Here is a 23,674-nt window from a genome sequence, read left to right on the forward strand (position 1 = left end):
GAAGATAAAACTGAGATATCAATCTGTATGGCTGGATTTATTGTCGATCAAAATTAGCAGCTATCCAGGGTATGTTCACCACCAACACTAAAGATAGCTATCTATGCACAAGATCCAAGCCTTTGCTGGATGTGATCGATGTTAACGTTACTGTTCATGTTATGTATCACAACCTGCAGTGATTGGGAGTCCCATAGGGCAGCGCACAATTGGCCCAGCGTCGTCCGGGTTTGGCCGGTGTAGGCCGTTATTGTACATAATAATGTGTTCTTAACTTACTTGCCAAGTTAAATAAAGGTTACATTTAAAAAAAATATATATATATATATATATATATATATATATATATATATATATATATATATATATATATATATATATATATTAATATTAACAATAAAGTATTGTTGTTTGGGGAAATTACTTTAAACCTTTCCCTACAATCTGTACTATCAAACTATTGTTGTTGTTTGATTGACTTGATTCTGAATATCCCGATAATTTCTAACATACTGCACTCGATGGGATAAACTAGCTAGATAAACTCTGGGTTACATGGCATATTTCAGGAAATCCTGACCAATACAGCGCTGATCCTGGCTAGAAGAGATAAACATTAATGATTCCCTTGATTCTAATAATTGTAATTTAAGTACATAATATTCACAAAGAACCCCCATAGTAATGCTTACATTGGTTCGCATAGTGCATATCGGAAGAACTGTATCCTCTGTGAAATAGTTTAAAACTGTGTAGCTATAAACGTTTCCGTGTTCCATGTAGCCCAGTCCTGCTGCCTGGTTGCTAGGCAACATTATACATCTGTGCGCAAAAGACGTGGGTTTGAAAGGTATGAGGCTGATAACATACATTTATTTTCAAATTACTTCGTTGTTTGGTTTTCTTGTGGTCTCTCAAAACAGCAGCTTGTGAGAGAGAGAGCAATCTGATACCTTTTTAATTTAGCAGAAATTAGGTTACTCAGCTCTGGCTTGTTGTGTTGTGTTACTGCTGAAAAAGTACTAGCTACTATTAGCTAGCTAACGTTAAGTTACTGTATTATAGCTATCTATATAAACGTTTGTTTACAATATTTATAGCTAGCCACCGTAGCTAACGTTAGCCAGTTAACCTAGCATAAATACATTATACACAGTTTGTGTTTATTTGTTATTGCAAAACAGCCACTCAACTCTACAAAGCTACGTACCTGGCAGGATTGTGATGACACTGAGACTCACTGTTTATCAATCAGAAAAACATTTGTTAGACCTACAACCACCGCCAGACAGTGGCATTGAATGCAGCATTTGATATTGCGCTGCCCTTCTCTCCACAGTAACAGTACAGGGTAGAGAGTCAGGGGATCCAGAGACATTAGCAGGATGAGCAGGCTATATGATACCGCAGAGCCCAGTTTGGTGGACGAGGAGCTACTGCAGAAGGCAGTGGAGGAGCAAGGCCCTCAAGACCAGGCTGGGCAGATTGCCAAGGAGGAGGGCATGCAGTATGACGAAGTCTGCCAATTGCACCTGGACTACAAGAGTAAGACATTTGACAGATGTTGATGTTCTTCATTCATTTGCATACTTTTTTGGTGCAGGCATGTCATGTCCATTGTCCACAGAGAGAAGGGCAATAGTTGCAGTGGAAATAGTTTTTATTCCTTACTTTGTCCGTATTTTTTATATTTTTGTCCATAGACATCCTGAAGATTGATCACCTGTGGCAGTTCACGTCTCTGACCAAGCTACAACTGGACAATAACATAATTGAGAAGATTGAAGGACTGGGGTGCCTCACTAATCTAAAATGGCTGGGTAAGAAAGCCGTCTCTCATAGACCCTGAATATGTTCCACATACAGTAAATGTTAGACAGGTAATATATGTGTTAAACTGTATATAGCTAGATCAAGATGACTATATTGTTTGTCACTAAAAGACAAGCCCTTCACTGTTACAAGTCTATTATGGCCTAGCTATCAATATTATCTTTCTCTCTATCTTCTCTTCTCCTCTAGATCTGTCCTTCAATAACATTGAGGGGATCGAGGGGTTGGATTCTCTGGTGAAGCTGGAAGACTTGAGTCTCTACAACAACAGAATCTCTGTCATTGAGAACATGGACACACTCCTAAACCTACACGTTCTCTCTATTGGGAACAACTTCCTGGCTCAGTTGGAAAATGTGAGTAACTTTCATGCACTACATACATGTATTGTTTATGTTTCAAATTATGAATGTAAACTCTCAAATTGTATACTGTAGAATATTTGTGACAAAATATGTTATTTTCATGGCATGGGCTGGTATTGCATGTTTGCTGGACACTGTAGGAATTGCAATCAACCATATCCTCTGATTCCCAGGTGATCTACCTCAGAAAGTTCAAGAACCTGCGCACTCTCAACCTAGCTGGAAACCCCATCTGCAAAGAGGACCGCTACAAGATCTTTGTTGCTGCCTACCTTCCAGAGTTGGTTTACTTGGACTTCAGGCTACTGGATGAACAAACAGTGAGTGACGGAACAGGGTGAAATTGCCCCTTGACACTTATATTGGGTCAGTCTTCTAATCCCCCCACTAATGGTTAAGGTTAGGATCGGGGAGGGGAAGCTGATCCTAGATCTGTACCTATAAGAAACACATCCCTGGCGTTAGAGCGACAGGCACAGGAGCACCAATGGGCTGACAAGGTTGTACAGTATATATATGTGCTTGTATCCACACCAAGTCTTACAAAACACAAGTCTTACAAAATAAGAGATTTATGCCTAGGCTCAGGGGCATTCCTGTCCTGATGAATTAAAGCATTGATGTAAACGAGAGCATTACAAAACGGTTAGTCATGGATTACAAACGTTTCCCCTGGGAATCAGACAGCTGAATAAGCACCATACTAAAAGCAGAATTGCAAAACTGCTGAACTGACAAACCTTTACACATCCCATCCATATTGTAACCACAGATTTAAAGAACAGTTCCAGAGGTCTAGTTTATACATTTTTCTTCAAGCACTGCACTGGATATACCATTAGTTTGTATTAATACATGAATACCTTGCTTTTTTTTTACTCTACCAACCATTTAGGCAGGCATTGAACATTAAGTATTTCCTTATGTAGCGAGAGCAGGCGTTTGGAAAATACCAGTATGCCATTGAGGAGATGCGCCACAATGAGGCCCAGGAGAGAAGGGCGATGGATGCTAGGCAAGAGCAAGAGGACGAGCTGCAGTTGCACAGGGTACCCTACGAAAAACCTACATTCAGAGCAAAGCATACATTCTACATCCATGTGTGCATTGAGCTTGAAATCATTGGGTAACTCTGCCATCTACTGTTGTGTGTGTGTGTGTGTGTGTGTGTGTGTGTGTGTGTGTGTGTGTGTGTGTGTGTGTGTGTGTGTGTGTGTGTGTGTGTGTGTGTGTGTGTGTGTGTGTGTGTGGTGTGTGTGTGTGTGTGTGTGTGTGTGTGTGTCTTCCCTACTTACAGGATGCCTTTGTGGAGCTCTTGAATGGCCCATATCTGTTTGACAGCATGTACGCAGATGATGCAGAGGCAGCCAAGCTGGCCTACCTCCCCGGAGTGTCTGTACTACTAGAGACATATCCTTCTCCATACTCTGTTCTCTCAGTGTCAGTCTATTTGGAGCATGCCTTCTCCCTTTGACAACTGGCCCTTGATTTGATGGATGGCTAAAAGCAGAGGCAGGTGAAATAATAGTAGAATGATATATCTTGTTGTAAGATAGGGATTTCAAGGAGAGAAAATAACTGGAAAATAACACAAGTCCATTATTCTACTATTGCATCGAAGGCTCCTTCCTTGACTCTGTTCCTACATACAAGAGCCACCTGGTGGCGCTGTGTGTGCAGGTGTTTGAGATTGGCTTGGCACAGCGCGGCCGAAGGGAAGACGAGGTCAAGTCCTTCTTTGACTGTTCCAGAGAAGCCGTGGACGACAACCAGCAGAGAGCAGCACAGATCGCTGCAGACTTTGAGAAAGCCAGGAGACAGGTGCGTCATGGGACTGTAGCTTTTAAGGTCATGTCAAGAAAGGATGCCGCTAATGTCAAAGTGATGTCAAAACCTGCATATCCGAGTAGCGTTGGGGAGAATTTTAGCATTTTTGCTAACACTAATGCTTTTCCTAACCTTAACCTAATTATCCTAACCTGCTACATTGATTCTCCTAACCTGCTGCGTGGGTTCTCCTAACATGCTACGAAGAGTAACTTCTGATATTAGCGGCATTCCATCTAGTCAAAACCGGCTTTCACTTGCACTGACAGTGAAATGGTCCCGTTTGAGAGCATCAGTTCAGCGCAGACTGGCAGATTACAAATCTTAATTAGTAGACCAATTGGCAAGTCTAATTGGAAAATGTTGGCCACACAATTGGCAAGTCTAATTGGAAAATGTTGGCCACACAATTGGCAAGTCTAATTGGAAAATGCTTTAATTACAGTTCTTCCCTGCCCATGCAACCTTTATCAATATGTAAAAGTTTTTTAAAAATCCTAAATTAGCACTCCTACTCTGAGATGCTTTATAATAATAATAATATATTTAATTTATTTTGCGCTTTTCATTATACAGATCATCTCAAAGATGCTAAAAAACAATACAAAAGTACATGTAGTTCTTGGGCTGGACAATGGTCTTCAACAGAGGCTAAATATGAATATGGCCCATAGAATTCAACTGACTCCTATCGGCCCCATCTCTATGGAGGGATATAAGTGTCAAAATACATTTCATTTGAATTATTTTTGAACAAATATTACGTATTTAATGTATTTAAATGCACTGAATATCTTCTTGGCCACACATAGATAATGTAAGAGCCATGTTCTTTAGAGAGTTCGGCAATTGAGGTTTTCTGCATGATGTGCATTTGCATGACACTACAACATTCTATGGCAGCCATGGTAGTGCTGCATTAAAATAACATGTGGAATATAATGTCTAGAAGGAGCATTGTGATGTATTTACATGAAACTTTCAAATTCTATGGCAGCTTTGTTAGCGCCCCATTAATATTACATGGGGAATATTTAAATAATGCTCTGTAACTGAATGTCTAGAATAAGAACAATATTCAAAAATATTACTGAAATATATGGCTCTGGATAATGATTTAACAAACTGCTGTGAAAAAAAACCTGAGAGCAACAGTTTAACAAAAACGGTGCGATTTTTATCATTTCAAATCCACTGTACATGAATCTTACAAATCACAAAAAAATCATGCAAATCACACATGAATGTTGTGTATCTCCACGTGGCCACACACCCAGGTGATGTCTGAGATACAGCTGGCCACAGATGCACGTCTCCTGGAGGCCCAGCTGAACCACTGCAGCGAGGAGATCAACCAGCTCTGTGACAGCCTCATGACCCAGGAGCTGCAGCTCGTCGACCAGCTGGAGGTGTGTGTGTGTCTGTCTGTGTGTTGTTAAAACTTCTTGGTGACAGGGGGACAGTATTGAGTAGCTTGAATGAATAAGGTGCCCAGAGTAAACTGCATGCTACTCAGTCCCAGATGCTAATAAATGCATAGTATTAGTAGCATTGGATAGAAAACATTCTGAAGTTTCTAAAACTGTTTGAATGATGTCTGTGAGTATAACAGAACTCATATGGCAGCCGAAAACTTGAGAAAAATCTAACCAGGAAGTGGGAAATCTGAGGTTTGTAGTTTGTCAACTCTTTGCCATTCCAATATACAGTGTAAATGGGGTCATATTGTACTTCCTAAGGCTTCCACTATATGTCAACAGTCTTTAAAACTTTGTTTGAGGCTTCTACTATGAAGGGGGAGAGAATGAGAGGGGATTGAGCCAGGTGTCTGGCTGAGTGCTACAGGCTCGTGACACGAGGTCATGAGAGAGTTAGCTCTCGTTCCATTGCTTTTCTACAGACATAGGAATTCTCCAGGTGGAACATTATTGAAGATTTATGATAAAAACATCCTAAAGATTGATTCTATACTTAGTTTGACATGTTTCTACGACCTGTAATATAACTTTTTGAACTTTTCGTCCGACGTTCGGCTGGACCTGAACGCGCGTTTGGATTTGTTTACCAAACGCCCTAACAAGAGAAGCTATTTGGACATAAATGATGAACTTTATCAAACAAATCAAACATTTATTGTGGAACTGTGATTCCTGGGAGTGCATTCTGATGAAGATCATCAAAGGTAAGTGAATATTTATAATGCTATTTCTGACTAATGTTGACTACACAATATGGCGGATATCTTTTTGGCTGCTTTGTTGTTTGAACGCTGTACTCAGATTATTGCATGGTTTTCTTTTTCCGTAAAGTTTTTGTTGAAATCTGACACAGCGGTTGCATTAAGGAGAAGTATATCTCTAATTCCATGTATAACACTTGTATTTTCATCAACATTTATGATGAGTATTTCTGTAAATTGATGTGGCTCTCTGCAAAATCACAGCATGTTTTAGAACTACTGAACGTAACGCGCCAATGTAAAATTAGATTTTTTGATATAAATATGCACTTTAGCGAACAAAACTTACATGTATTGTGTAACATGAAGTCCTATGAGTGTCATCTGATGAAGATCATCAAAGGTTAGTGATTCATTTTATCTATATCTGTGCTTTTTGTGACTCCTCTTTGGCTGGAAAAATGGCTGTGTTTTTCTGTGACTTGGTGGTGACCTAACATAATCGTTTGTGGTGCTTTCGCTGTAAAGCCTTTTTGAAATCAGACACTGTGGCTGGATTAACGAGAATTGTATCTTTAAAATTGTGTAAAATACTTGTATGCTTGAGGAATTTTAATTATGAGATTTTTGTTGTTTTGAATTTGACGCCCTGCACTTTCACTGGCTGTTGGCGAGGTGGGACGCTACCGTCCAACATATCCCAGAGTTAAGATCTACATTCTTGGCCGCCCTTAAATCTGAACTGAATAACTTCTAAGAGGTTAGGAGTAGAGGTTTTTACGGATCCACCTGTACCAATCCAAGATACCCGATCTGGGACCCGATTAGGGGCAGATCCAGAATTCTAAATAATGTCATGGGTCTGGGTCGGATCTCATGAAATTCTCGGGTCTCTGGTATGTGTCCTTTTTTGTCCTTTTTTTAAATTACATGTTTTACTTTGACCCCTTTTACTCCCCAATTTCGTGAAATCCAATTGGTGTTTACAGTCTTGTCCTATCGCTGCAACTCCCCTACAGACTCGGGAGAGACAAAGGTTGAGAGCTATGCGTCCTCCAAAACACGACCCTGTCAAGCCACACTGCTTCTTGACACACTTCTTAACCCGGAAGCCAACCACACCAATGTGTCGGAGGAAACACTGTCCAGCTGGCGACCAAAGTTGCCCGGCCGCCACAAGGAAATCCAGGCCGGCCAAACCTCCCCTAACCCAGACCACGCTCCCGGTCATGGCTGGCTGTGACACAGCCTGGGATCAAACCCGGGTCTGTAATGAAGCCTCAAGCACTGCGAAGCAGTGCCTTAGAGAGCAGTGCCACTCGGGAGGCCTTGGGTCTGTGTCATTTTAACTGACTTGCCTAGAAGGACCCGTACAGAGCCGAACGTGACTACTGCAGTAGTTGTTGTTGACCAATCATTAGTCATCAAAGCGTCAATAGGCTACAGTCATATAGGCTCTGTGTGTGGCAAAAGTTAGGAGATATGTAATCATTGGAAGATGGAATTAAAATGACAGAATTAAAAGTTAAAGGAGAAGGATAGGCTACAACGACCAAGAGCCAACAGGTAGACTGCTACTTAATATTCTGAATGGAGTTGTTGTTAATCAAATCAAAGTTTATTTGTCACGTTATTTGTCAATGCTTACTTACAGGCTCTAACCAACAATGCAATTTCAAAATAAAATACATTTAAAAAAGGATGAGAAAGCGCATGCACTGCATCCTCAATTACCCTAGCTAGCTAATGTTAGCTAACTTAACTAGCTAGCTTCTCAAGGTTTGATGCAGTCAAAACAGGTACTGTGTAATCATATTGGATGATAAATAATCTAGCTATGGCAGTTATTTGTTTACTATAGTGCGTTTTGGCTTGTTGGTTGGTTGCTGTCTGTTGTCTCTCCCTCCCAGCTCCCTGTGTCACTCCCTCACAGCGGCACCTTTCTCTTCCTCCTCTCGCGCTTTATCAGCTCCGGTAAATAAAACGCTTAAAAAATGGGTCTCCATATTACTTTTTTTAAATTATTTGTATGCATATTGGGTACAGGTGGGAAAGCCCAAGGTCCATATCAGAACAGGTCCAACTTATTTTGGCCCGTGAAGACCTGTAGTTAGAAGGCCCCATAATGCAGAAACTGTTATCCTAGGTGACCTCTGGGTGATCTCCCTGAGGCCAAGTGCCAATGGCTATAAATTCAGCCATCGGGAGTTTCAAATGATAGAGATGTCTAATATGCGGCTCACTCTGACCCAAGTGGTCTCGATAGCCTTGATTTATGTTGTGACCAGGGGCCCGGAACACTTGGAGAACCAACAGATAAGCAAGAGTATTTATGCTTTACTGCAGATTGGCAGATTGCTACACAGCTCTCAGAGGAACATGTCTGTCTCGCCATATGCATATGTTTGTCTGTCTGTCTGTCTGTCTGTCTGTCTGTCTATTAAACCTTTAAATATAGAAGTCATTCGCCTTATCTTTGGGTACAGCATTTTCCACACCTTGAGAAAATCAATTGGTGTGTGTGTGTGTGTGTGTGTGTGTGTGTGTGTGTGTGTGCACGGTTGATGTATATTATAGTACACGTGCAAGAGTTCATATGGAAACTCTCATTTATAGAAGAATGTTTGGAGTGGTTAATTAATAAATTTGTATTTTCCATTTGATATCAAAACACACATTTCAATTTGAGATACATTATTCATATGTCAATAACTATTCTCCTTTTTTTTCTATAGGACATAATCAAAGATTTTGAGAGGAACATTTCAGACATGGTTGCCGGATTCATTGAAGTTGTTCAAGGAATATATCCTTTTCTACCATAGGTATTTATTTCAATATAACTAAACGTTGCATGTGTATTATAATGGTGTTGCAGTGCACTGATGCAGTTATTCAAATCAGGGTCTGTATGTACCAAGTGCTGATTTAGGATCAGTTTTCCAATTAATAAGATGACATGGACAAGGAGGACCTGATCCTAGATCAGCACTCCTCCTCTGACACGCTTGATATACAGTGTACAGTGTCAGACAAAGTCTCCTTGACACAGACCCACTTTCGCCCAGTGCCGAGACTTAGAGAACCACCATCACGAGAAGCTACTGGAAATCGCTGTGGCAACCCTGGAGCGAGTGGCCAAGAATGAGCTGGAGGAGGATATGCCAGATGATGTCCGAATGGTCAGTGTCAGAAAGTCCCTGTGTCTACAGCAAATCCTACAGGCCATGGTCAAAAGTAGTGTACTATATGTGAAATAGGTGGCTATTTGAGACGCAGTCTAAATAGTGTTTCCCTACCCCTCTCTCAACCCTGTCTCTTATCTCCACAAACATTTTCAAATATTGTCAAAGACTCCAGCAACTCAAGTCATAGACTGTTCTCTCTGCTACCGCACGGCAAACTGTACCAGAGTGCCAAGTCTGGGATCAAAGGGCTCCTACCCCCAAGCCATTAGACTGCTAAATAGTTAACTAAATAGCTACCTGGACTATCTGCATTGACCCTTTTTGCACTAACTCTTTTTGACTCTATGCACACACACTGGACTCTACCCACACACTCACACATACTTACACTGATACTCCAACACAGACAGCGCTTTCAGACCGTATTCAGAAGTATTCAGACCGTTTGACTCTTTCCACATTTTGTTATGTTACAGCCTTATTCTAAAATTGATTAAATTATTTTTTCCCCTCATCAATTTACACACACTATTCCATAATGACAAAGCAAAAACAGGTTTTTAGACAGATCCTCTCAAGCTCTGTCAGGTTGGATGGGGAGCGTCTCTGCACAGCTATTTTCAGGTCTTTCCAGAGATATTTGATCGGGTTTAAGTCCGTGCTCTGGCTGGGCCACTCAAGGACATTCAGAGACTTGTCCCGAAGCCACTCCTGCGTTGTCTTGGCTGTGTACTTAGGGTCGTTGTCCTGTTGGAAGGTGAGCCTTCTCCCCAGTCTGAGGTCCTTAGCGCACCGGAGCAGGTTTTCATCAAGGATCTCTCTATACTTTGCTCCGTTCATCTTTTCCTCGATCCTGACTAGTCTACCAGTCCCTGCCTCTGAAAAACATCCCCACAGCATGATGCTGCCACCATCATGTTTCACTGTAGGGATGGTGCCAGGTTTCCTCCAGACGTGACGCTTGGCTTTCAGGTCAAAGAGTTCTTGTTTCTCATGGTCTGAGAGTCTTTTAGGTGCCTTTTGGCAAACTCCAAGTGGGCTGTCATGTGCCTTTTACTGAGGAGTGGCTTCCGTCTGGCCTCTTTACCATAAAGGCCTGATTGATGGAGTGCTGCAGAGATGGTTGTCCTTCTGGAAGCTTCTCCCATCTCCACAGAGGAACTCTGGAGCTCTGCCAGAGTGACCATCGGGTTCTTGGTCACCTCCCTGACCAAGGCCCTTCTCCCCTGATTGCTCAGTTTGTCCAGGCGGCCAGCTCTAGGAAGAGTCTTGGTGGTTCCAAATTTCTTCCATTTAAAAATGATGGAGGCCGCTCTGTTCTTGGGGACCTTCGATGCTGCCAAAAATTTTTGGTACGCACCCCAGATCTGTGCCTCGACAAAATCCTGTCTCTGAGCTCTACGGACAAGTCCTTCGACCTCATGGCTTGGATTTTGCTGTGACATGCACTGTCAACTGTGGGACCTTATATAGACAGGTATGTGCCTTTCCAAATCAAGTCCAATCAATTGAATTTACCACAGGTGGACTCCGATTAAGTTGAAGAAACATCTCAAGGATGATCAGTGGAAACAGGATGTACCTGAGGTCAATTTCGAGTCTCATATTAAAGGATCTGAATACTTATGTAAATCGGTATTTCTGTGTTTTATTTTTTATACATTTGCTAAATGTTTGCTTTGTCATTATGGGGTATTGCATGTAGATTGATGAGGATGTTTTATTTACTTAATCCATTTCAGAATAAGGCTGTAACATAACAAAATATGGATAAAGTCAAGGGGTCTGAATACTTTCCGAATGCACTGAACACACTCACTTGCACATAACACTTCCACACACGCGCACATTTGCCACACACACACTTCCACACTCATCATATTGTATTCTGCATTGTTGGGAAGCATTTCACTGTCATTTACGAAGCATGTGACAATTCAAATTTGATTTAATATTGTATGTGTACATGCTCATCCATATTGCACTCAAACACACTGCACACAGTCCAACTGTATTCTGTTCTTACTGCTTTTCCACCCTCACTTCTCTGACAACATTTCCACTGTCACTGCTATTGAAACTACAGATCTGCTATCTTAATTTAATCAGTCTGTTGTCACAGACAATATACCGGCGCAGCAGAAAATGCATATTGTAGTGTATTCAAGGTTTAAAAAGTATTCTAAAGTTTGTAATTGCCCTAACAAAAACAAAAGTCTACCAAAACAAAAAATGTATATTCATTATAATCCACATAATTAATATTTCCTGTTTTCTTGTTGTGAGAAGCAGGGTCAAATTAAGATCTGTAGCACCTCAGCAGCACTTGCCCCAGTGGCACTCAGCAGTATTTTGATCCCACTGGTGCCATGGTGAAGTTTCCCCTAGGTACAGATTTCGGATCAGCTTTCCCTCCCTCAATCCTAACCTTGCCCATTATGTTGAGAATGAAAAACTGACCCAAGATCAGTGTCTTGGGGTAATTTCAGCCTGCATCATTCATCTGTGTTACACCGTGTCTGTCTGTCCCCCCATGCAGCTGTTTGTAGACAAGGACACAGTGATCAATGCAGTCAGCGCCTCCCACGACACCCACCTGCTGAAGATCGACAACCGTGAGGACGAGCTGATGACGCGCTGCAACAGCTGGATGAGTGCTCTGATGAAATCGGTAGGCAGGGGAATGCATGGAAATAGGATGACATAGATTGTATTTCTATGGGGAATGAGTTGAAATAGGATGACATACATTGTATTTCTATGGGGAAGGCAAGGCATTGCCACAAACACTCAGTATGACAGTTTACAGTTTTCCACCATGAAGAATACCTTTTCATTTGTTGTTGTTTTGTCTCTTATTCGCCTGTCCATGCAGGTACAAGATGAAGAGGTGAAGCGGAATCGCAAGCGCATCTCAGAGATTCACAACTACATTGACTACGTTAGGGATCAGCTGGATGAGATGCAACATGAGCACCATTGATTAAGAAGAGGGGAAAGGAAATATAGCAGAAGAAACCATCCTAACACAGATTCAAGCCTCACAGACAAGCCTCAGGCATACAGCAAATGCCCTTATTTTCATACTTACTTATTTCCATGAACTTGGATTATAAGAACATTGAATTGTGTCAAAATGAAGTTCATTATTTTAATGAATCCTCAGTGTTATTTCCCTTGTGTTCATTTCCAGAAACAGGCAGAAATGTTTGTCTATTCCTAACTGGTTCATATTTCAACTCTCTAGGACAACTCTGCCATCTACTGTGTGTGTTTTGTGTGCGCGTGCGTGCGAGATACACTAACCATGCATAACCATCAACACCCAACCAAAACCATTCAACTAAACATGTTGTTATGTTTAGATTATAATCGTTGTATTCTATAATACATTTCAGAACGAATAGAAAGTAGGGTCCAAATATATACGTTTTCAACCTTAGTACAAAACTGTAAGAACGCTGATCCTTCATATGGATATTTTTTAGTGGAAAGTAGCGTACAAATGTGCAACTACATATCCCAGAATGCATTTCCGAAGACTATCCAATTACGTTTCCGTTCAAATGAGGAGTGGACATTTCCAGCCAATCAAATAGGGTGATTCTGAGTTGTCTAAAGAAACGTTGACGTTCTCTTAAAGCCAGTACACGTCCAGAGTGAGCTATCCTAGGGCCGGGGAGGAGTATAGTAAAGTGGCAGGCTTCTAGATACTGCTGGTCAGTAGCCCCTCTCCATATTAAGAGCTTCCTCAGTCTGTGGTTCATGACTGTTGCAGTCGGGGATACGCACGCATTAGCGCTCATCATGCCTGTTCGAGCTGAGTGCTGCAGCAGTGCGGCCCGTACATCCTCGGCCTCTCTTATCCCTCCTCCGCCGATCAACACGCACCAGCCCGGGGTAGCTACTTCGCTGCTGTACAGCGGTTCACAGTTTCGAGGACATCAGAAGAGCAAAGGAAACTCGTATGATGTTGAGGTCGTTTTGCAGGTAAATACTCTTGCTTTTAAGAAGCTTGGTATAATGGATGGCATGTTTACTAGCTGACCATGTAAGGTTGTCTTGTACTGCTGCTAACGTTACTGACTGCCAACCACCACTGACAAGCAACCGATTTAGCAAACTAACCAGGTGAACTAGCTAGTTAGCAAACAAACTAGTTTAACAAGCTTGATAGCAAGCAATCTGTAGTTAGCAGCTAGATGGCCCATTCAAATCGACTAAATGTTAATAAGCCCTCTTGGGCCCCCTAGGGTTGTCGAGAGAGAACAGCCAGCTAACTGGCAGTGAGATGAACATTTTGTTTATGCAAACATTTGGATATATGAATACTGGCATTAACATGCATGATGTATGTTAACATATGGCCTAGTTGCTAAATGACATAGGTGGCTAGCATTCAGCATTTTCATTGGTGTTTGCCCAGATTCACAGACAGCTGACTATTGATTAGGCCTGCTCATTCATTTGACAAAACCGCTGAAAATATCTGAACTCGTTAATAGCCTGGTTGTCATTTGTGAAGGCACCTGATGGGTTCTTGTTGTACACACACTGACATTGTGACCACTGCACTTGAATACCACTCATTGTGCGATTGTTTGTCTCCTGCAGCATGTGACCATGGAGGACTCTTATCTGTGTGGTTACCTGAAGATCAAAGGCCTAACCGAGGTAAAGTGGAGCAGAACTGGGTCAGATACAGTGTACTTCTACCTTACCCCTCACATGCAATGAGTGATGATGTTGTCATGGGTCTGTAAGCCCCTTTTGGGAACTTATCATGGCAGAGGTCAGTGTAAGCCAAGTGCAATGCAGCTTACCAGCCCCAATTGACATGTATACTGGTACAACCAACCAATGTGAAACTGGCATGCATTATGACAACATGCTAAAACAACAAGCCAGAGCCAGCTGTTGACCAATTTGTAACACCAGTATGAAGGCCTATCTGTTACGTTGCAAAAGTGTCTTGTCTGAGCACTGTATTTGGATGTATTGACTGACTGCCTGACTGACTGCCTCTAAAATGGTGCAGACAGTCAAAGAACAGGCCTGTGTGCTGCAGCTCTCTGCCTGCATTGTCTGTTTACAGCAATGTCTACAATTCAGAGGGTGTGTGGTACAAAATGTGATTGCTGTGCACTTTCTCTCACTGGCAACACTAAATATCAGGGCTCTTCCCACTCTCTCCTTGTAAATTACACAGATCCCTACTCTGACCCCGTTCACCTCCTTTTCCTAGAGAATTAGTTGTGAGTGACTCAAAGGGAATGCTCAGGGAAATGGTGCACTTTGTTTACTTAACAAGGTGCTACCTACCACTGATCTGGCACCTTGGCATAGTGTTACAGTGAGTTGGGTCGTATTCAATCGGACACACCGCAGCAAATTATTTTGCAACGGAAAAAGAGAACACGTTGAGGTTGTCCCTCCCAGTTTTAGTTTTTCTGTTCTTCTGTTTGTTGCCTAATGAATATGACCCTGCATTAAAAAGGCATTGCTGTTTGTTATTGATGGCATTCCTGTGTGTGACACACAATTTGTCACTGCACCAGCATGTGTTCCAGCCAGAAACCCTTCCTAAAGGAACCTTGGTAACCATGACTGTAGAGTCAGATTATGGTAATGGCAAGTGGGAGCACAGCTAGATCCATGTATTCAGGTCTATACCCAGAACATAATTGGTCATATTTACCTACTTTGTTGGACAACTGTTATGTGTTATGTTATGTGTGACTGTGTTATGTGTGACTGTAAGAACGGCTGTTTCACAACCGGCTGTGATTGGGAGTCCCATAGTGCGGCACACAATTTCCCCAGCATCGTTAGGGTTTGGCCGGGATAGGCCGTCATTGTAAATAAGAATTTGTTCTTAACTGACTTGCCTAGTTAAATTTAAAACATAAAGTGAGTGCCGTGTATAACTAAAACACTATTTTGTTAGTGAAAGTCCTTACGGAGAAGGAAACATGGTCGTAGTCTCTAATTCTCTAGGAACCAAAGCAAACGGCAAGGGACTTACCTGAACTTGTCCAATAAACAAAAAGATTAGCTACGGTGTTCACTAATGAACCCAGCTCTTAGTCTGTGTTTCTGATCCTTGCAGGAGTATCCCACTCTCACCGCGTTCTGTTTCTGATCCTCGCAGGAGTATCCCACTCTCACCACGCTCTGTTTCTGATCCTCGCAGGAGTATCCCACTCTCACCACGCTCTGTTTCTGATCCTCGCAGGAGTATCCCACTCTCACCACGCTCTGTTTCTGATCCTCGCAGGAGTATCCCACTCTCACCACGCTCTGTTTCAGATCCTCGCTGGAGTATCCCACTCTCACCACGCTCTGTTTCAGATCCTCGCAGGAGTATCCCACTCTCACCACGCTCTGTTTCTGATCCTCGCAGGAGTATCCCACTCTCACCACGCTCTGTTTCTGATCCTCGTAGGAGTATCCCACTCTCACCACGCTCTGTTTCTGATCCTCGCAGGAGTATCCCACTCTCACCACGCTCTGTTTCTGATCCTCGCAGGAGTATCCCACTCTCACCACGCTCTGTTTCTGATCCTCGCAGGAGTATCCCACTCTCACCACGCTCTGTTTCTGATCCTCGCAGGAGTATCCCACTCTCACCACGCTCTGTTTCTGATCCTCGCAGGAGTATCCCACTCTCACCACGCTCTGTTTCTGATCCTCGCAGGAGTATCCCACTCTCACCACGCTCTGTTTCTGATCCTCGCAGGAGTATCCCACTCTCACCACGCTCTGTTTCTGATCCTCGCAGGAGTATCCCACTCTCACCACGCTCTGTTTCTGATCCTCGCAGGAGTATCCCACTCTCACCACGCTCTGTTTCTGATCCTCGCAGGAGTATCCCACTCTCACCACGCTCTGTTTCTGATCCTCGCAGGAGTATCCCACTCTCACCACGCTCTGTTTCAGATCCTCGCAGGAGTATCCCACTCTCACCACGCTCTGTTTCTGATCCTCGCAGGAGTATCCCACTCTCACCACGTTTTGTTTCTGATCCTCGCAGGAGTATCCCACTCTCACCACGCTCTGTTTCTGATCCTCGCAGGAGTATCCCACTCTCACCACGTTTTGTTTCTGATCCTCGCAGGAGTATCCCACTCTCACCACGCTCTGTTTCTGATCCTCGCAGGAGTATCCCACTCTAACCACGTTCTGATCCTCGCAGGAGTATCCCACTCTCACCACGCTCTGTTTCTGATCCTCGCAAGAGTATCCCACTCTAACCACGTTCTGATCCTCGCAGGAGTATCCCACTCTAACCACGTTCTGATCCTCGCAGGAGTATCCCACTCTTACCATGTTTTGTTTCTGATCCTCGCAGGAGTATCCCACTCTTACAACGTTCTTCGCAGGAGAGATCATCAGTAGAAAGAGGCCCTTTTTAACCAGGAAGTGGGACGCCGACGAAGATGTGGACCGCAAGCACTGGGTATTTATTTGAAGCTCTCGATGTCATTCAGTTTATATTCCCATTAAAGCGTAGTCATTTGGTGTTTTCTTCTTTTTAACAAACACTTATTGGATGCAGCATTGTATTTCAGTTTTTAATTGTCTTTGAGAAAAAGTACAACTAAAACAACATTTGTTTTGTTTCTTTCCAGGGTAAGTTTCAGGCTTTTTATCAGTATGCAAAGAGCTTCAACTTGGACGACTTTGATTACGAAGAGCTGAAGAACAGTGACTTTGTCTTTATGAGGTGGAAGGTGAGTCCAATATCACCTGACGTTCCATTGATCTCTCTTTCTCTCTCCCTGTATGTACTTGAATCCTTCCTCTTTCTCTTGTCCTTTCTAACATGGCCATCTAGTGACTGTTTTGTTTCTTGTTCTCTCCCTTACAGGAGCAGTTCCTGGTCCCGGACCACACCATTAAAGACATCAGTGGGGCGTCCTTCGCTGGTTTCTACTATATCTGCTTCCAGAAGTCCACAGCCACCATTGAAGGCTACTACTACCACAGAAGCTCTGAATGGTACATAGTTTGGGTCCCAAATGGTACCCCATGGGCCCTGGTCAAAGTAGTGCACTATATAGAGAATAGGATGCTATTTGGGATGCAAACACACTGGAGTGTCAATATTTTAGATGGCTTGTTCAAATCTGATAGATGCACTGTACAGTTTGGCTCTTTGGGATATTCAGATTGAGTACATATTTTGATAGTTGCTAGTACTAAGCATACTAGGTCATGTTAATACATCTTTAGTAGATAGTTAGGTTCTGTACCAGTTGTTTTGTGTGCTGATCTGATGTGAACATACAGGGATGTGGCTACTGGCTAGCTGCTCATTCTTGGTCCCCTTGTTCTCTTTCAGGTACCAGTCGTTAAACCTCACCCATGTCCAGGAACACAGTATGCCCATCTACGAGTTCCGGTGATACCCGCCCGCTGGCAGAGGGGACTTTGATTGGCACTGCCCTAGAGACTTGCTTATGTAGGGGAGATGAACTGACCAATCATGCCAAGGATGTACCTATCAGTATTCCCTGGCGAAAGGGAGAGAACAATGTAAGGAGGGAGGGATAGACAAAGAACAAGGCCACCGACCGACAGTTTTTCCCAGCCTGCCTTTCTCGACTTTGCATCAGCTGGGATCAACAGCACTTTTTCTTTGGTTGTTTTCTCTTCCCCACTCTTTCTCCATTCAGCTTCCTGTTTTTGAAGCTACTTTTCCTCTTTCCACCATGTTGAAAACGCTTTCCACTTTTCAGTTGGGAATCCCCCCCCCCCCCCCTCTGAAAATGGGTGGGGGGTGCAGCAGTCTAAAATTTAAGTACAAAGTTTGATATTGCATTTTAATTTGTCTCAATGAATTGATGCCTGATTGAGATTGACCAAGCTACAGAGTGGGCAAGCAATCCTGAAAAGATGGATCTCCATAAGGTCTTGAGGTGTGACATCATCAAGGGTGTGCTCAACAGAAGATCGATGGTCAATGATCTGCCATGATGCAAGATCTGACGGCTTGGTCGGATGACGTCTTGGTGAAGGTTGATATTTGAAGGCAGGGCATAATCAGATGTGTGTTGTGAGCTACTGAAACACATAATACCACACCGATGGCTACTTTAAATCTGTCCTCTCTCTGAGATGGTGGTGTCGACATCATCTGACCTATAGAGGGAGTCCCCATGCCCTAGTTCATATTGGCGGACATATTTCCAGGCTGCTGTTACTGCTGCTTTTTGAAAAGCCTCCTACCGTTCCCTGCCTCAACCAAGTGAACTGATGAAGTGATTTACGCTTCACTCATTTTTCTATGCAATTTACAAAAACATGTCTTAGCCGGCGCTTACCTACTTTCCATTTTATTTTCAGAAAGGACTTTTAAAAAGTATTATGATGATGTACGTGAGTGATCACACGGCCACCAGAGTATTTATTGAAAATGAATATTGTTCTTAATTTACATGTGTATAGATATATATAATAAAGAGTTTTTATTCACCAGGCTTTTAAACTGCTTTGACACAGCTATTTGAGGGTACTGCTCTGGTGTCTTGAGTTATGTGTGGTGGCTCTGAAGTACTGGTGGAAGAGAGTGTGTAGTGCAGATTGAGCTTGGGCTGCATTTAGACAGATCAGAATTGGCCTGCCTGTTTCTCACTAATTGCTATTTGGACCAATCAGATCTTTTTCAGAGCTGATCTGGTCAAAAGACAAATTTAGTGAAAAATATCAGAATTTGTCTGCCTGTCTAAACGCAGCCAATGAGTTGTCTGCGTGGTGACGCTAATGCTAGAGCGCTACAAATCAAAGTGAGTGCAGTGGACTAAATGCCATGGGACAGATGAGAGAGTGAGCTAGTATGGAGTTTTGGCTGGAGGAGGAAAAGATGAGGTATAGAAATACAATGATTAGAATGGGCACATGTAAGTATTTCGTAAGACGTTGATGACCAAACAAGATATGGATTTTGTGTTGGTACTGTGCAGTATGCTGCGTTTGGATCTGACTCAACACATGTACAGTATTGCTGACAGTCAATGATTTTTAACGAGGTCGACCCATTCTGTTCATTTTATTTCTACCTTTCTGATGTATTGAATGTGGCAGGCAGCTAACTGAGCTGTCTCCTCTGCGTTCTTCACTTTGCCCCTAATTATACCAACGCACAACCGGTGTGTCTCTCTCCTGTATCATTCTGACGTCTTTTCCATTCACAGAATGAGAAATAGTGGCGTTGTTACAAAACCTTGATGACATGTGAAGAGATGTTTTCTTAGAGTATAAAATAAACTGACAAGAACATCTAGTCAAAAGCTTTTGAAACACCTAATGCCTTAACTGTAATAAGTTTGTACAGAGCCCTGTTTTATAACAACGTTGGAGTTGAGTCATGACTGTGAATTGTTAAAGCATGTTTGTGTGATTTCAGTTGGAGAGAAATGCCACATCAGCCCTCAAAAGACCTTTGAACGCCAGTGAGTGTCCTGGGTCATGTTCATTAGACACCAAATGGGAGATAAAGACTGAAACGTGAAGGGACTACCTGGACTTGTTTTCAATTTCTGTTAATGTTTTATAACATTTCACTATGGTGTGCCCTAATGAATATGACCCTGAATTATGTGACATCACATGACTGGTGTCAACCAGGAAGTGAAACTACTTAGCCTACCTCATTGGTCAGTTTAATGTTGCTCGAGCCAGCATAAATAACATTACTACACTAAAAAGCTGGTTTGGACATAAAGAATGGCAAATTAATAAGATTTTATAGAAATATGCTATGTAAGAATGTCCTCCAAAGACATTTGATAATAAGTATCCTTTCAATACATTGCTCTGCGGAAGTTGTTTCTTTTCACAAATGACATCTGATTTTAAAATGTGTTAGGAGTTGCTGTCTGGACTGCACTATGAACTGACTTGGTTTGCTGTCTGGACTGCACTATGAACTGACTTGGTTTGCTGTCTGGACGGCACTATGAACTGACTTGGTTTGCTGTCTGGACTGCACTATGAACTGACTTGGTTTGCTGTCTGTACTGCACTATGAACTGACTTGGTTTGCTGTCTGGACTGCACTATGAACTGACTTGGTTTGCTGTCTGGACTGCACTATGAACTGACTTGGTTTGCTGTCTGGACTGCACTATGAACTGACTTGGTTTGCTGTCTGGACTGTACTATGAACTGACTTGGTTTGCTGTCTGTACTGCACTATGAACTGACTTGGTTTGCTGTCTGGACTGCACTATGAACTGACTTGGTTTGCTGTCTGGACTGTACTATGAACTGACTTGGTTTGCTGTCTGGACTGCACTATGAACTGACTTGTGTTTCCGTGTCCATACGCCAGCTCCATTCTCCAGGTAACAAAGAGTGTGACATACATTATTTCCTTTGATCAAGCTACAAGAATGGACAAAAAAGCTAGTTGAAATTGCAAATTAAGCTTCGATAAGTTAGTTGTGTCAGTTGAGTTCAATTAAGTCAATTGGATTGTATGATACAGGAGGAAGAGTTGGTGTGTTGTTCACTATGGTGGCTGTTTTTACTGGTGACTGACTGTCTGAAATCATGGCACTTCTACAGAGAGATTTTATGAGAAAGTTTATGGATGGAGGAAATTGAAAGAATGAGGTTCCATCAACATTGCAATAAAACTATTCCCAAGAAACTACCGTCTTTCTTTTCTTCTGTGGGTGTTTGTCATTATGTTTATATTATAGTTATCCATTATTTAGTGATGAATTGGGTGTTTGTTTCTAATACTTCTGAGTGATAGTTGAGGACTATAGTCTTCAGTAACTGTCCAGTGTTTCCAGATTTCTATGAAATATGACCTAATGACTTACAATAGCTAGGTTTCCATCCAATTGGGGACAGATTTTCATGTTAATATTCTAAAATATACATAAAACAATGAAGAGGTTGTGCCTGATGAGGTGGTGCACATAACTTTTGCGGTTACATTCCCAAGTATCGAATAAAGAATACAATTTTTTATCCTTGAGTCTATGTAACAGTTAAAAAACTATTGAAATGTAAACCTACTGCATCTGCCTATGTCAAACTAATATGAGACTCACACGAACACAATGGTGTTCTCCGTTTTGCTCTACAACCCCCACAAGTGTCACAGTCTGAAGGTAACCCATTCAAAGAAATGGAAGTAAAAAGGTAGTTTTGTGCCAACAAAAAATAAGGGGTTAAAAAAAGACAGGTTAAATGATTTTCCATCGCATTTTCAACTCTGCTGATGTTTTTTTTTCACAAAAACTGTTATTTAGCAAATGTGCCCACTCTGGTCTTGACACATGACATCACAAACATCACAAACATGCCCACTCTGGTCTTGACACATGCGCTCTAGCCAATGGCTCGCAGATAGATTGCGGGTATAGCCATGAGTTTATTATGGATAAACGCAAGATTATTTGTATTTATCAAACGGCAGCCAAGCATCAATCATCATGTCTCCAGTATAAGACCATCGATTTATTAGAAAGGAGCATCAAACTCATCACCGTGCACTTTCACCACCCTGTGAAGCTCATCATAACTTATTTCATCTGTATCTGAATAAACTGTATGCTTTCCCGAGTCGTAGTGGGAGGACCACACAATATCATCAAGTGACTCCAGGTTTACTTCGATATGATGGTTATTATATCAATATTTGCGCATAAAAAACATTCCCTCCACCATTTCTCACATCATTCATTTTACAAACACAAAAAGATCCCACCTCGTCTACCATATTTTGTTTTGTTGACATTTGGAAAGTTACCTGAAAAAGGTGCTGTTTCCATCAGGCCTGTCGTGACATGTTCTATGTACTTTACTCGCATAAAAAGGTTGGATGGAAAACAAAAAGTACGTCAAACAGCATTGTGTGGTCGTACTCGTACCCCAACAACAGAATTGTGTGGTCGTACTCGTACCAACAACAACAGAATTGTGTGCGCATATACCGGTCATTCAAAATATTCATACGAGTGGATTGGCCAGCTCATCCTCCTCTAGACCGCTGATTGGCCAGTTCATCCTCCTCATGAGTATGATGTCATACTCTGAAGAACTAACAAGCATTTTTTAAATGGTCTGTTTGAGGTACCAATTTGAGGTGGGGTTTATGAAGAAAATAATTGCAGTCCTATATCAGATGATTCATGAGCATTAGAAATGTACCTGATCATTTTGTACTGAAAAGCCCACTCATATCACCACCACACTCAGTAGGTATATGAAAAGAACCCTAGAAAACATCTTAACCACAGAAGTGTCCAGCACAAGTGTTTTATGTCAAATCAATCCCCATAGCCGCTATTCCCCAGGGGAGTCAAACTCATTTTGCCCTGGTCTTAAACGAGGTCTGTAGGGCCGCACTGAAAATTGGTTATATTTCCTTTCCGTCAAAATGTGATACTAGCAAGAGCAGTGATACTAGCAAGAGCAGTGATACTAGCAAGAGCAGTGATACTAGCAAGAGCAGTGATACTAGCAAGAGCAGTGATACTAGCAAGAGCAGTGATACTAGCAAGGGTAGTGATACTAGCAAGGGCAGTGATACTAGCAAGAACAGTGATACTAGCAAGAGCAGTGATACTAGCAAGGGTAGTGATACTAGCAAGAGCAGTGATACTAGCAAGAGCAGTGATACTAGCAAGGGTAGTGTGCAGGTTTCTTCTTTTTTCTCAATTGTGTATAACTGCCTTTAATTTGCTGGACTCCAGGAAGAGTGGATCCATAAATACGAATACAAATATACATCTTTTTTTTTTTTTTCCCATGCAAAGGGTGGCTACTTTGAAGAATCACAAATTTAACATATTTTGATTTGTTTAACACTTTTTTTGGTTACTACATGATTCCATATGTGTTTTTTCACAGTTTTGATGTCTCACTATTACTGTAATACATGTAATTTTGCAGATGCTTTTATCCAAAGCAACTTGCAGTCATGCGTGTATTCATTTTACATACGGGTGGCCCGGTAATCAAACCCATATCCCTGGCATTGCATGCCTTTACGAACTGAGTCATACAGGACCACTATAATGATGCAATGTTGCACTTGGTTTGTGCTTGGCTCCTGAAACTGTCATTGATTATGTTCATTTTGCAGCTAACTGTTACAGATGTGAATCTATTGAGTATGATTGCAAGCTCTTAATGCTAGGTTAAAAAAAGAACGTCTTAATTGAAAATCAGATAATATAAACAATCTAGCCTACTATTTCCTTCAGCATATCAAAATAGCTTTGCTTTCTACCGTCACATAATGATTTAAGCTATTGTTG

The 23,674-nt window shown here is 42.0% G+C and overlaps 3 protein-coding genes across 4 annotated transcripts in view; 2 read left to right on the forward strand and 1 right to left on the reverse strand.

Annotated features, from left to right (window-relative positions):
- Nucleotides 1–807, reverse strand: part of LOC110486860 (TOM1-like protein 2) — a 47,119-nt gene extending 46,312 nt beyond the window's left edge. Inside the window, exon 1 of one of the 2 annotated variants that reach the window (XM_036941599.2) lies at nt 693–807. The gene's annotated coding sequence lies outside the window, so the exon portion shown is untranslated. The remainder of the gene's footprint in view (nt 1–692) is intronic. The other variant, XM_090197177.1, reaches the window with a different exon arrangement.
- On the forward strand, nt 751–12,551 carry LOC110517037 (dynein regulatory complex subunit 3). The gene is made up of 13 exons (XM_036941601.2): nt 751–850; nt 1,340–1,545; nt 1,704–1,820; nt 2,023–2,189; nt 2,372–2,518; nt 3,128–3,247; nt 3,496–3,608; nt 3,845–4,019; nt 5,303–5,434; nt 8,940–9,010; nt 9,263–9,386; nt 11,932–12,063; nt 12,268–12,551. The coding sequence occupies exons 2-13, from the start codon at nt 1,386–1,388 to the stop codon at nt 12,373–12,375; spliced, it is 1,566 nt and encodes a 521-aa protein (XP_036797496.1). The 5' UTR covers nt 751–850; nt 1,340–1,385; the 3' UTR covers nt 12,376–12,551.
- Nucleotides 12,552–12,964: 413 nt separating this feature from the next.
- Nucleotides 12,965–21,048, forward strand: LOC110516169 (glucose-induced degradation protein 4 homolog). The gene is made up of 6 exons (XM_036941602.2): nt 12,965–13,382; nt 14,007–14,066; nt 16,744–16,851; nt 17,024–17,125; nt 17,263–17,393; nt 17,737–21,048. The coding sequence occupies exons 1-6, from the start codon at nt 13,158–13,160 to the stop codon at nt 17,798–17,800; spliced, it is 690 nt and encodes a 229-aa protein (XP_036797497.1). The 5' UTR covers nt 12,965–13,157; the 3' UTR covers nt 17,801–21,048.
- The last annotated feature ends 2,626 nt before the right edge of the window (nt 21,049–23,674 follow it).

Source organism: Oncorhynchus mykiss, chromosome 13, assembly GCF_057628025.1.
Source record: "Oncorhynchus mykiss isolate SJ-2025 chromosome 13, ASM5762802v1, whole genome shotgun sequence".
NCBI classification, from domain to species: domain Eukaryota; kingdom Metazoa; phylum Chordata; class Actinopteri; order Salmoniformes; family Salmonidae; genus Oncorhynchus; species Oncorhynchus mykiss.

Coding starts and splice junctions, on each gene's coding strand:
- LOC110517037 (XM_036941601.2), top strand. CDS start 1,386: ATGAGCAGGCTATATGATACCGCAGAGCCCAGTTTGGTGGACGAGGAG. Junction 3,248..3,495: donor ACGAGCTGCAGTTGCACAGG/GTACCCTACGAA, acceptor CCCTACTTACAG/GATGCCTTTGTGGAGCTCTT. Junction 4,020..5,302: donor TTGAGAAAGCCAGGAGACAG/GTGCGTCATGGG, acceptor CCACACACCCAG/GTGATGTCTGAGATACAGCT.
- LOC110516169 (XM_036941602.2), top strand. CDS start 13,158: ATGACTGTTGCAGTCGGGGATACGCACGCATTAGCGCTCATCATGCCT. Junction 13,383..14,006: donor ATGTTGAGGTCGTTTTGCAG/GTAAATACTCTT, acceptor TGTCTCCTGCAG/CATGTGACCATGGAGGACTC. Junction 17,394..17,736: donor TACCACAGAAGCTCTGAATG/GTACATAGTTTG, acceptor GTTCTCTTTCAG/GTACCAGTCGTTAAACCTCA.